Below are 13136 nucleotides of genomic sequence, written 5' to 3'. Positions count from 1 at the left end.
GGTATTACAGCGCGTTCTCGCTGTTACTTGAGATACATTAGCACCGTTCTGAATAGGAAACCAACACATGTTCTTGTTTAATCTTTATTGATTTTTTTTTACAAGTATAGAATCTCATTTAAATCAGATAGCTATCTCGGCATCCAGCAATCTGCGTATTCCTCCTTCAGAGATGCAAATGTCTCATCGAGGAACGGACTTGCCTTGCTCTCCTGGTGATCCAGTTACACCCCAATGAAACCAGTCCCTTCCCGTCCGCAGGGAGGGGAGCGACATCCAGGAGGCAGCGGCTGTGCCATGGAAAGGCTTCCCCCACGTCTCGGGTTGGAATCGTTCTCGCCCTGCGCAGAACAAGGCAAAGCCTTCTCCGTAAGCCGCCCTCGTCCGGGAGGTTGAGCAGATCGCTGTTTTGCGCAGAATAATTCTAGAATGCAACATAACCTTGAGGACATAGTGAAGTGATTTAGAAATGGGCTAAGGCAGATCGCGACCGTACTTGGAGCTGAGCAATCGAGCAGTTTTACCTACTTCCAATTTACTGGTTGGTTGACTATTGGGAAACGCAGCCCGGCCCCGCTGGAAGGTGGCCACGCGCGTGCAGTTTCCGACACATCTCTTTGGCTGGCCGGTGCGGGGAGGGTTAACCTCTCGCTTCTGTCTTGAGCCACATTTCGGAAAGATCTCCGTTTACTTTCAACCCACTAAAAACACCAGCATTTTTCAGCAGTGTTAAGTGTATTCCAGGGCTATTGCCCTGGTATGGAATGAGTGAAAAAAGATCTTGTATTTTTTTATTTATTTGAATAATTCAAATTTTATTTTACTTGTGGCCGACATGAACTGGCTTCACTTTTATTTATTTTTTTTTTACTTTTAATACAGATTAAGAGCTGACTAAAGATCTCAAACACTATATACTGAGAGTCACTACAGATGTTAAAGAAAACACCAGCACTAGCACCACAACCCTGGCTCTTGGAAAAACCCACTGCCTTAGAGCAGGACCTCCCTCGTTCTGTGCTAGTGCCGCTCCCTAGCCACTACAGGATTTTGCAAGGAAGCAAACAAGCTATTAACGAAATATCCAGGCTACCGCATCACAAAGCGCACTTTGTTCATTAACTCTGCAAATGCCTGTTAGGCCTTTCCTTGTAGGATCCTAATAAACTGCCTAAAAAAGAGAGGGAGGTTTTATGAAAGGAATAAACTTATAAGGAGACTTCATTCTGCTAAATCAGAGAAATGCAGATGGGGGAAAATCCCTGTAGAGAGAAATGCTTTGAAGGGAATCGTTGGCCTTGTGGGTTAGTGAGGTGAGAATTAGTTGAGGTTCTGCTGTATGGTAAAGAACCCAAATTGGCTGTAGAAGGAGAAGGGGATGTCTCTGGTCTGGTCGACTCAGAACAGCGCGTCCCTTCTGTTGTGCTTCCTGTCTGCAGTCACATTAAATTCCCCAGTAAGGCATCAGGGGTCTCCTCTCTCTCTCATAAACGTCTGGGATGACGCCATATGGTGTCTGTACCATTTTAACCGTCGTCTTCCCAAACAGCTTCCTCTCGTAGTCTATCAGTTGCCTCCAGAAACCCACGTTGGGGCGTATAACGGGACGTCTCGATTTGACCCAGTTGTATGCCTCGAAGAGGGACACCTTGTGGTACTTCATCAGGTAGGCGATGCAGAGGGTGGCCGACCTGCTCACCCCAGCAGCACAATGGACTAAGGTGGCCCCGTGCTTCCGCGCCACGCTGTTGATCTTGTCGGCGATGCTGTCGAAGTACAGGGAGATGGGGGCGTTGGGCATGTCAGCCAAAGGCACTTTCACGTATTCAAACTGAGGCCAGTTAAAATTGGGGATCTCGATGGTGGCGTTGATGATGCAGGTGATTCCCCGGGAGAGGAGCAGGTGCCGGTTGGAGGCGACGCTGCCCCGGCTCAGGTACAGCGAGGGGGTGATTTGAGCGATCCCCCCGAGGGCACCTTCGGAAAGCATTCGTGGAGCCATCAGAGTTCTCGGTAAGGAGTTGTGGCTTCTGGAGGTCATGGAGGATCTTGGCACTCACGCTTCCATTATGGGAAGAGATCCAACGGGATCGTCAGCCAAGGGAACGATTGTCTGGCCTGGTGGTGCTAGGATGGCAAGAGCCTCCTCTGCTTACTCACTGCAAAACACAAGCAATGCCACATGAGCGGGGCAGCTGCCTGATGAGACGATGTCTGTGCAAGACAACAGGAAAACCCAACGCGCCCTGCTGTGGCCTGGACAACCTCCCGCTGGCAAACCTCTGCCAGGTACGGTGGTTCTGGGTTTGCACAGCGCTTATTACCATGGGGCCCCCAGGCATTGCCTGGACAGATATTAACAACAAAAAAAAAATCTCTCAGCCCAATTAGCTCCAATTACTTGTCAAGGGTTTAGGCAGCCTACCTCTGGGCCTAGACACCATTTCACCTGGATTAGCACATGGAAGATGAGCTGTGCCTTTTTCATGCTCAAAAGCAGCAACTTCACAGCTGGACAGAGTCCAAAGGGAGGGTGAAAAACAGCTCGCTGGGGCTGGATGCAGATGCCAGCAATTTGGATTACCCTGCCCTCGCCCCAGTGCCACCCTTCTCCTTTTTTAGGTATATGAAAGGCCCCACCAAAGTACATAAACAGAGGAAAAGTTGCTCATTAGAAAAGGCAGTGAGTCATGTCCATCCAGATCAGTAATCAGCTCTCATCTAGGCTGGGGAAGTGTGGAAAGAGGGACCTGGTTATGTCAAAAGCTGAGAGTAAAACCAAAGCAGGGGCTGGGACAAGGGAGGCTCTTTTCCTGCTGCTTTAATAACTGACTAATGCTTTGGAGAAAGACGTGCTCTGCAAAGGTGTGGGTTCGTCTATGCAAGCCACGTGCCTGTGGCTGCCTCTGCTGTGACCCCAGGAAGGACCCCACTTTTATTTCCCTTACTCCTTTAGAACTTGGTCAAAGCCAGTGGAGAAGACACAAGTGAAGGGATGAGGCTTGGAACATTCATAATTTGTATTTTACTCTTAGCTGCACAGTCTTCAGCCAGAGATGGGCCATGGGAGAGGCTCTGGTCAGTGAGGGCTGGGGGGAGTCCCAGGCTCTGCCCAGGTACATCTGAGGGTCACTGGGCACCACGTGGAGGGGATCTGCCCCTCCAGAAGTTAATGCTCTGGGTCAGAGAGTCCTCCAAGGGCTGATAGACCCCGACTGTGGCTCCCTCGGCCCTGGCAGGACAGTGCATCCGTCTGTCTGCACCCCACGCCCTGGGAGACACCGATAAGTCTCAGCAGTGGCTGGTAACGCTGTCAGCGGATTTTTTGACATGGCTTTGCAGTATGGTAACTTAATGAGTATAACACTATCTCCTCTGTGGCTCATTCCCTGCTGGCAGCAACTTGAGCAGCTCCTGAAACCATGGGCCCACAGTGCCGGCGCTGCAAGAGTTCATGCTCCAACAAGATTTTTGCTCTGAGTGCTCGGCTTCCCCTGCGGACACCCCCACTGCAGTCACCCAGCCGGAGCGGCAACGAAAGGCAGGGTTTTGTTCAAAGGAATAAAGTCCTTTGAGCAGGGGAAATCCCTGCCCTCAAATACCTGTTACTGACAATGTGAAGTATTTGGGCACTTACACTTGGTAACAAACTGTCCTGCTCCAAATCACCGGCACACGGACGCTGTGGGCTGCTGAAGCTGGGATGTCTCAGAGAGCGTGTCCAACGCTGAGCTGGGGAGAGAAGAGAGCACGGGGTTTACTGAGATCGGTGCTGGAGCCAAACAGGACATGGTCAGCCCCCTCTGCTGGGGTATGTTTAATCACCCAATTCAGGTGGTTGTCCAAAAACTGGGAGGGAGGACTACAGCCTGCTCCCCAAGGAGAGACAGAGGCCTCGGGAAGGCACTTGCTGCCGACAGCGCAACGTCACGAATTGCTGCCAAAACAGCATTCAAAATCACGGTAGGCCCAGAGGAATCTGAGGCTGACATAAGAGTCACAATTCAGAATAAAAATAAATAAATAAAATAAAAATTAACTCATTAATTTGCTCTACTGTCTCCTTCAGCACCCGCCAACACGCTCGCCTAGTCCCAGACAGCTGGTGCAGGTCTGTGTTTCTTCTGATGGTGCTCTGTGAGGGGTCTGCTCCCCAGGCACTGCTGCAGTTCCAGGGGCAAGCGGGAAGGGTCAGAGCTGATGCCACAAGCTGCAGCAGCCCTGGAAAGCAGAGGACGGGGGCAGCATCCCCTTCTTTTATTTCTCCAGCCAGACCAGAACTAACACAAGTCCCCAGAGTGCACGGGAAGCAGTGGCACGGCTACCTGCAGGGAAATGCTGCTGGACCACAGGAGAGCAGAATAACACCTGCCCCCTAAACCAGCTCCAAGCGAGGCAGCCCCTCATGCAGCTCGTCCATGGGTTGGCTCGGGCACAGCGGGGCTGACGGGGCATTGCCGTGGCACAGGGTGGGCTGTGAGGCTGTGGCAGGCACTGAGGAGCTGAGACAAGCTGGCCAGAGGCCAAACGACAAACCCAAACAGGATTTTTAATGCTGCACTTCCCTTGAGGAGGGCTGGGAAACGTTAGCAGAGGACGACCTGCAAAGGTGCTGCAGGAAGGGCTAGGGGAGCGCTGCCATGGCACCTCACCCCTCTTGCCTGCCCAGGGCCTGCCGCTGCCCCAGCACATCAGGAGCAGGACAGTGGCGTCCCTGCCTCACCCCCACAGACTGGGGCGACCCAATCTCTGTCCCAGAGAGGCCCTGATGCTGCTTAGGGTTGAGCATACACGCCTGGCCCACGTCCATGCTGCTACACTGGGGCTCTGGCTGCTGCCCAGGGCTCCTCGGAACTGTTTGGGAAGGGCTTTGCTGCTTTCCATAAAGTGATTCCTGTTTGCAGGCAGCAACTTATCTGGACATTTGCATGTGACAGGCTGGGCTGGCTCCACCGACTCTGCTGCTGGCAGGGAGCTGCCTGTGCGCAGCGTGGGGCCTGCTCTGGAGCAGCCACCTGAGATAGCATCGCATGGCGGCCAGGACGGCCGCTCGGCTTCCTGCTTCGGGCCACACTGCTCATCTGGGAGGAGAGGAGTGTCCGTCTGTCCCACCTCTGTGTGCAGTCAGCAGCAGCAGGAGAATGGGGCAGATTTTGGGGGCAGCTGGGTGCCCGCAGCCCTGTGTTCCAGTTGCACACCACTGCCCTGGAGCTCCAAATGGCTGGCAGCCTGCAGCGCTACCCCTGCTCCAACCAGAACAACTCCTGTCCAGAAAGAGTTAACGCTTTGGAGAAGAGTCCATTATATAAACCAGAGATAAAGCTGCTGTGCTCAGAACAAATGCCAGGTAGTGGAGGAGTTGCCCTGCCCAGCCGGCTGCAGCAGGAGCTGCTGGGGAAAAAGGCACAGGTACCAGTGTCCCTTCCTGTGTTTCCTGGCTCTCGCAGCAGGCACAGGCTGGAATGCCACCGTCTGTGCCACGCTGTCTCAGGCATGTGACAAAGCTACCATCCTCCTGCCCACACGTACCAGGCTGAGCAGCTGCTGGCTTGCAGGGAGCCTGAAAATGAAAGGGCCCTCAGATGGCAGAGGCTGTGTGCTGGGTGCGGCACATTCGGCTGAGGATTAGGAGCTATCGCCAGGCTCGTGTCCTTATCTGTCCCAATAGCTGCACCGTCTCATAACCCTCCTGCCCGGCTCTAGCCAGCTGCAGACAAAGGCTTGCCTACAGTCTGCTGTCTTGCTCCTGTGGAACCCCATTTGCCTTTCTCAACACACCCGATTCATCCCGCCGCGTCCCCGCTGTAACCCAACACTGTTGTTCTGCGTGCAGTAGTTCCCGTCGTTGTGCTGGGGCACAGAGAGGCAAAGAGTGAAAAGCCTTTTTGCAGCCGTTGCTGTGTGCAAAAAAAAAAAAAAAAAAAAGGAGAAAAATAGCTGAAGATGAAATGAGGCACACACACAGCCCAGGGCCACGGGCAGGCTGTGCCACCTGCGAAGGACAGTGGCAGAACGGGCCAGCACAGGAGCAAACAGGCTCCGGGCATGGGGAGAGGCCCCGGCTGTGGGTCCAGCTGCACCTCATTCAGCCTCTGCACAGCGACGAGGAGAGCTGCACCGATACGGCCGGTTTGCACCATCTGATGTGACCAAAAAAACCCCTAAATCTCTCCTGTTGCATCTCAGTTTGAGTTCCTGAGTGGCTGCACAGGCAGAGGCGGTCATGCAAGCCTGAAGTCAGCGTCCCCAGGGTGCTGAAGCCTGGCTCATCACAGCGCGTCACTCTGCAAAGGGGCTGTAGGTGCTCCCCTGCTGTGAGACAGTGATGGGCTGAGGGGTCAGAGCCACGACTGCCTCTGAAGCAGCAGCTAAAAGCCCCCCTCCAAAGGAGATGGGATGTGGTTGTGGCTTCCTGCAAAGGCCTGGCATTCCCAGAGGGCACAGCATGGTCCTTTGGGTAACGACCAGCTGGTGGTGGGCAAGCAGCAACTGGGTGTTCCTGCTACCACATCCTCATTTGCTGAGCTGACTCCAGTTAACAGATTAATTAATCCTGTAACAATGATCCACAGCAAACCCCATTCTAGTCTCTGCCTTGGTCTTCCCCACACACAGAGACCAGTTACAGCCATGCACTCACCCCACTGGGCTGCTGGGGAGGGCTGGGGTCCCCCAGGGTGGCAGGGGGTCCCTGGCCCTGGTCACACAGGGGTGGGACCAGTGCAGCCTCCTCCCTTCCCAGGGGATTGGTGGGTTCTGCCATTTTCCTCATCTGCATAATCAGGGGTGGGGGAAGTGAGTGGATAATTACAGCCTGGAGATAACTCTGGCCTTTGAAGCCTCTAGGTCCTTTCTATGCAGCTCCTGGTGAGCACCATCTTTGGGTGCAGGTTTATGGTGAAGGGATACTTCTCCAGCATCCACTGCATTTGGGACCTCATCCTGTACACACCAGCTCCCTGCAGACCCACTGCTCCCAGCTGCACTGCTCAGGTAAGTCTGGCTGTCTCAAATCAGGTGCTGTGCATGTTTCTGCTGCACCTCAAGGCAAAGCTCTGTGGTTCATCTGCGGTTGGGTCCGCCGGCAGAAAGGGCAGGTGCTTTGTCCATGAAGCCCAACAGTGTGGGCCTTCACAGGGCTGCCCAGTTTGATACTGGGTTGGATCCCACCTGGGCTGGATTTCCTGGTACCAGAGTGGCTCCTTTCTAGACGAGGGAGTTTCAGAAGCAACACAGCAGTATCAGTGTAATGGTTTGTGTATTGAGTGGTCCTGTCCCTCAGCAAGGCTGCTGCTGGCAATGCTTCTGGCTCTGTTCTCCCAGATCTTGTGATAGCTGGAGTTTGTTTCTCTTGCTTTCTTTCCTGGGAACACAGTCCTGCTAACAAAGGCTGAAATTCCCCCAGGAAAGCATTCTTGGTTCCTGGACCACATGAGAAAGGCTTGAAAACACCTCTGAAAGCTCAAAAGGCAGAGGCAAACAGGCAGATGTTGGTTAAATACGCTCTAGGACAGGATGGGAGAGCCTTGCTTGTTGGTCTCCAGACAATGAGTTGGCAACTCTGAGCTTCTAGTTTTGTATTCTGATGCTGTTGTGTGGTTTTTCTCTAATTTTTGGGTAGGGTTTTTCTCTTATTTTGTTTGTTAAGGGCTCCTCTGGCTTGAGAGCAGAGGTTGTGACTTGTTCCTGAGGGACTCGAGTAAGACTTGCAGTTGCTGTTGGGCTGTGTCCCCATAACGTGGCAATGGAGCTGGTACCTGGCAGGGGTCAGAGCATCTCCCAGGCCCTTCTTGCCCTGCACCACGTGAAATTCTGCAGCCATGTGAGGCGGCGGCAGTGAGCTCACTGGGTAGGGAGGGATGGCCGCTCCTGCTCTGGCTTTGCTGCTGCTCGACCTTGGCTTTCTGGCAGCCGTTGTGCACCTCTTGCCCTAAGGCTTCAGGGATGGGCTGTGGCGGAGCAGGGCTTCCTTGGAGCAGTGCGGAGAGCAGGGCCTGAGATGTGCTCAGCAAGTTTAGGGTAGGGGGAGGACGAGGTGAGTGGTGGGTTCCGCTCTGCTGATAGAGCGAAGACACCAAAGCCCCTGGTTTCATTCCCAGAGCATCATCTGGGATTCGAAGCAGGTCTGAGGTTGGGTATGTGAAATGTCAGTACTGAAGCAAGCCTTCTCCCCCTTCCCAGGAGAGGAAAAGTTATTCATTTTAGAGATGACAAATGCTCTCTAATGCTGCAGTAAAGAGAAGAGTCAATATTGCAGGTGCTGAATGAACGGGCCTGCTCAGGGCTCTTCCTAGCCAGGCTGAACAGCAAATTGCTTCAGAAATGGTTGTGGAGGACAGCATTTAAAATAAATTTCAGCAGAGAGCACAAACTGCAGCCGTTCTCAGGGTCAGATCTTGCTTGTGCAGAGTCCAAGGGAGCTTGAAGTGGACCTGAGGCCATCAGTAGGCCTGCCTTCTCCTGGGCCTCACAGCAGCGACTGCAGCTCGCCCGGCAGAGCTGAGAGGGACATGTGGCAGCCGCTGGCCTCATCCTCCTCCTCTTGTCACTTGCCCTGCCACTTGCTCTGCTGGGGTCTTTGCTTTCCTGCCTTCAGTTGTCATGGATGTGCTCCTGAAGCTGTTACAGGCTGCTGTGGGGAGCGTGGTTCAGAAGGGATGGGCAGTTTAGTTTTGAAATGGAAAAGATGGGAGGGGAAGCAGGAGGGGACTGCGGGGTGATTTAGGCTGTGACAGAGGATGCCTTGACGAAGCCTGATTGATTCCTGCCTGCAGCCTGCGCTCCCTCTCAGGCGAGCGCGGGATGGAAGCTGTCAGATGTTAAATCAAGATAATAATCTGTCTACCCGAAGCTCAGAGCAGGCCTGGCCGCTTGTGCAGCACACAGCACAACTGGGTCTCCCGTGCTTGTAAGAACACCCTGGTAACCTCCCAGAGGTTTTGTGATGTGTTTCAGGCATGACACCCCTTTACACCAGAAACTCACAGGGTATGGCTGCAAAGGGTCCTGGCTCATCCTTGCTCACCGAGCGGAGATGAAACACATTTAGTTCATAAGCACCAAGTCTGGTTTCCTCTGGTGTGGCACTGCCTCCTCCAGACACCTGGAATTCGGGCTGCAGGGCTAACCAACCCTAACTGGGCTGTCCCAGCTTGCTGTGAGGGGTGACACTGATGGCACTGCTCTGGGCTGGTTTGGGTTGGCTTGAGTAAGGCCAGGACTCTGTAAGCCTCCCGCAACCTAGAAGCAGCATCCTCGCTCTCGCAGCCAGGCTCTGCAGGCGCATCACACCACCAAGCCTCCGCCTGTGACCAGGCAGCCGAGGTTAATGCACTGAGCAAACTTGCGAGGGGTTAACGAGCAGTTGCAAAATGTACGGGTAGCATGGCAAGCATTTACAGACCATCAGGGCATGCCTTACAGCTGGCTGTAAATCAGCCCAATGCACCCCGCTAATGAGCTCCTCAACGTCTAGCAGTGCTTTAGCAGTGCTTTACCAGAATCACCGTCGCTCCTCGCTCTATGAGCCAAAGCCTGGCTCCCTGATTTGCCATTCTCCCCACACCAAAGGAGCATGAAAAAAAAAAAATGAGTGGTGGGGTTTTGGGATGGATCCATCTGAGGATGCCACTTGGCCCATCGGCCAGGGTCCCTGCCTGCCTGTGTGCCTCGCTGTGCACGCTGCCACCATTTCATCGGCGAGGCAGCAGAGCCTGCCCACGGGCACGTTACCCGCTCCCTGCCATGCAGCCGCCCCCTCACCACTGGGGAGTGGGAATGGGCAGGACGGCTTCCTCTCTGCTCGACAGCTGGATCCTGCCAGCAAAACCTCTTGCCACGGGGAGAGCTGCGGGCCAGTGCAGCAGCAGGGATGGAGTGAGATGGGGAGCAGGCATGGGTGCAACCTAAAGCACGCTGGTATTTATAAACTCCAGCACGATACAGCTGTTCCACGCTGGGGCCAAGCTTCCCTCGGCAACCAGCAAGAGGATCTTATGGAAGAAAAACAAACCATCTTTCTTTATAAAGCAGTGTCTGTTATTTTGAAGCTGCCAGCTCTTATGTGCCATGCTCCATGTACCAGTTGCTCAGAGAGGGACAGGGGCACAGCGCTCACCTACAGGGTCCCAGTACAAGCCCATATGCATCTTACTTAAAAACTCTGGTCAGGTGGATGAAAAACTTTAAAAACACATAATTAAGCCTTGAGGAGGCACGAACAGGATTCTACAATTGTGTGCAGCCTCAGTTTTGTAGTCGGCTGAACACTACAGGCTGTTTTTTGACCCCAAGTGGAGATATCATCTGTTCTGAAGCACCACAGCTTATTTCAGTGCCAGCCGATGGTATCTGGTGGAGTTCAGAAAGGCTTCCCTTCTCCCTGTGCCTGAGTGTGCGTGACCCTGGAGGGACATGACTGGAGAGGAGCCGAGGCACACTCAAGGAGCAGACCCACGCCTGGCTCTGGCTCCCAGGCAATATGGAGCCTTGTTTTTCCTGGGGACGTGCCCTGTGCAGCCACAGCTGGCAGGAGGGACACAATCTCTTCCTTATTACTTGAGCAAAACACAGGGACCTGGCCTACTCGTGTGTGACCCTACTGGGACCAGGGCTGCTCAGCCTGTGCCCAGCCCTGTGCTGCCCGTGCCTGTGGCTCTTACGTGGCAGGGCTATGTGCTGGAGCAGCAGCTCTGGGCTCTGCCCCATCCCTGCCAGCCCACCTCAAACCCCAGAAAAATCACAGGCAGCTGCAAATTCACCACAACGTGCACCAGAAACTGTCCAGTGCTGCCATGCTGGTGCTCACCTGGACCTTTTCCAGGGGTGCTGCCAACTGGTGCATGCTCTGAAAGCAGCCCCTTTCTCCAGGGGGTCTCAAAGCCTGGCACCCCCGTTAACCCTGACTGTGATGTACCCCTCTGGAAGGATCCCAGGCGGGCAGGGGCTGCCCATGCTTTCTGAGGCCAGGCAGTGTTTGGGCATGGAGCAGTAGAAGCGGGAGGGGAGAGCTGAAGGGAGAACAGCAGGAAAGCAAGATGGGAACGGGCTGGTCAGCTGTGCCCGCAGCCACTGTAAGGAATGAGGTCACCTTCTGAGTGCATCGATGGGGTTGCTTAGGGTAACAGGAAGGGAGGCCAATTTTAATCAATTAGTTGGCAATCAAGTTTACATGCGATAGCGAATGCTTCCCATGTAAGCAGCACAGGACCAGCACCCCTCGTCTCCCAGTATGCAGCTCTGTCTGCTCAAGGCTTGCCAAAATCGTATTTTGCTCAGCAGAAGCAAAACTGAGCAAACTCAAATTCGAGGTTTCTTGCAAACCAGGACTCCTGTCCCTGTGAGCTGCTGCTCAGCCTCCCTCACAGGGAAGGGACCCGCAGCCACCCTCTATGGTGTGGGGTGGGATGCCGCCAGAGGGGAAAACTAGGTCTTATCATTCCGGTACCTCGAACCACCCAGAACCTGTTGAGCCTTCCTGCTGGAAAACTAAAACATGCCTGGTTGTTATTATTCCCATTTTTTTTACAGTGGGGGAGTAGCTGTGTGAGCCTAGTCCATGTGCTGTAGTGCTGGCACTAGGGAGGGCTCTGCAGGCACCACTGCCAGGGCAGCCACCCCCAGCCCTGCGGTGCCCAAGCAGGGGTGGGCAGTGTGTTTGCCTTCCGGTTTAAGGCTTTATTTCCAGGCAGCTGGGAGCTGTTTGGAGATTTCTCGGCTGTTTCCAAATGCCAGAGCCCTATCTGCTAGATGTTTGTGTTTCTGTTTGCATTGACTGGTCAGCATGTCCTTTTTTGAAGAGATAAATCAGCATGCGTGTGGCAAGGGTCACGTACCTGGGGAGGAAAGGGGCTGGGGGAAGCTCCTGTAGGTGGTTTGAGGCATGACCCTCCTCTTCTAGGGACGGCCACCCCAGCAGGCAACCCCTGGGAGGAAGGTCCTGCAGCCATGGCTTATGCAGATGGCTTTGCTGGGACCAGCATGTGATGAGTGGAAGCAAAGCTACTTACAGTCCCCACTGCCTTCTCTCATCTCCTCATCCCTGACCTCTGCCTAGATGCCCAGATGTGCCATGGGGCCAGGTCTTTGGGACAAAGCTGGTACTGACTGGCAAAACAGAGGCTGGTTTGAGACTTTCTTGTGTAGGCTTCTGCATTTCTTTCTTCTCTCCTGTAACGTCTGGTTTAGACAGAAGATTTTCCCACACACCCTGTATGTTTCTAGCACTAGAGCAGGGTGAGCTCTCTGCCTTTCTAGCTCTGAGGTTCCAGCTGGGATCAGGTATTGAATTAAGCCGTGCAAATTTCAGTATTGCCCTGACTGACAAGGAAGCAGCGCCAGAGCCTGGAGCAGACCCTGCAGAGCAGTGGGGGCTCGGAGGAAATCCCTTGGATTTCACTTTTGTCTCTGGAGAGGGTTGGGATGTGCTTGCCCCTGTCCAGGACCAAGGCGAGCCCTTGGGTGCAGGAGGAACAGGCAAAGCTGCACGTTTACACCTTCTAGGCGTAAACAGATTAAAACCTGCTGCATTACTGCTCCCCTCCTGATGTTCACCAGGGTCGCGTTAACCAAGGCATGGTGGCAGATCTCTGCTGGTGGGAACTGACACATGCTCTCCAATCCAGGGACTCTTGTTTTGCATTGCTTGAAGTGCTACAGAACCCATCTCTGCCACCAGGAATGTGGCATGCACCAAGGTGGAAGGAGAGGCCTGGGGGAGGAATGTGCTTCCTGACAGGGTAAGGACAGCCGATCTGGTGTATCATAAAGGAAAACAGTGTTTTGTCAGTGCTAATCCCTCCACCATTCCTGTAGCACTGGCATTAGGGATAAACTGAACTTGCAACATGATATTAGGACATCTGTCAATAGCCAGAGCTTCAGAATAAAAGGTTCATTTGCTACCCAGTCGAACAGGTTATAATCCTTCTCCATCTCCCTCCAGCCAAATGCCACTCATTGATTACCAGTGTTGCTCAAAGCAGCTACTCTGGAGCTGAGTCAAGGGCCACGCTTACAAGCGGTCTGGGTCTGAGGCTGGCCAGCCGCAGGCACACGCCGGGGTGGGTGCCCTGCCAGCCGGGGGTGCCGAGGGCGGCCGGCACTCCAGTGGGCGGGAGCCAGGAGCACGGTGTGGG

At 54.0% G+C, this 13136-nt stretch overlaps 1 protein-coding gene across 1 annotated transcript; it reads right to left on the bottom strand.

The window, feature by feature from the left end:
- Positions 1 to 1089: 1089 nt before the first annotated feature.
- Positions 1090 to 2041, bottom strand: DUSP14 (dual specificity phosphatase 14). Its single transcript, XM_010194040.1, has one exon. It carries the CDS (start codon positions 2039 to 2041, stop codon positions 1445 to 1447), a length of 597 nt encoding a protein of 198 aa, XP_010192342.1. The 3' UTR covers positions 1090 to 1444.
- Between the last annotated feature and the right edge of the window lie 11095 nt (positions 2042 to 13136).

The sequence above is a fragment of the Mesitornis unicolor genome, unplaced genomic scaffold (genome assembly GCF_000695765.1).
Source record: "Mesitornis unicolor isolate BGI_N332 unplaced genomic scaffold, ASM69576v1 scaffold30541, whole genome shotgun sequence".
Taxonomy (NCBI): Eukaryota; Metazoa; Chordata; class Aves; order Mesitornithiformes; family Mesitornithidae; genus Mesitornis; species Mesitornis unicolor.
Note: the sequence above shows the minus strand (reverse complement) of the source record. Positions and strands in the feature narration are given on the sequence as shown.

Coding starts and splice junctions, on each gene's coding strand:
- DUSP14 (XM_010194040.1), bottom strand. CDS start 2,041: ATGACCTCCAGAAGCCACAACTCCTTACCGAGAACTCTGATGGCTCCA.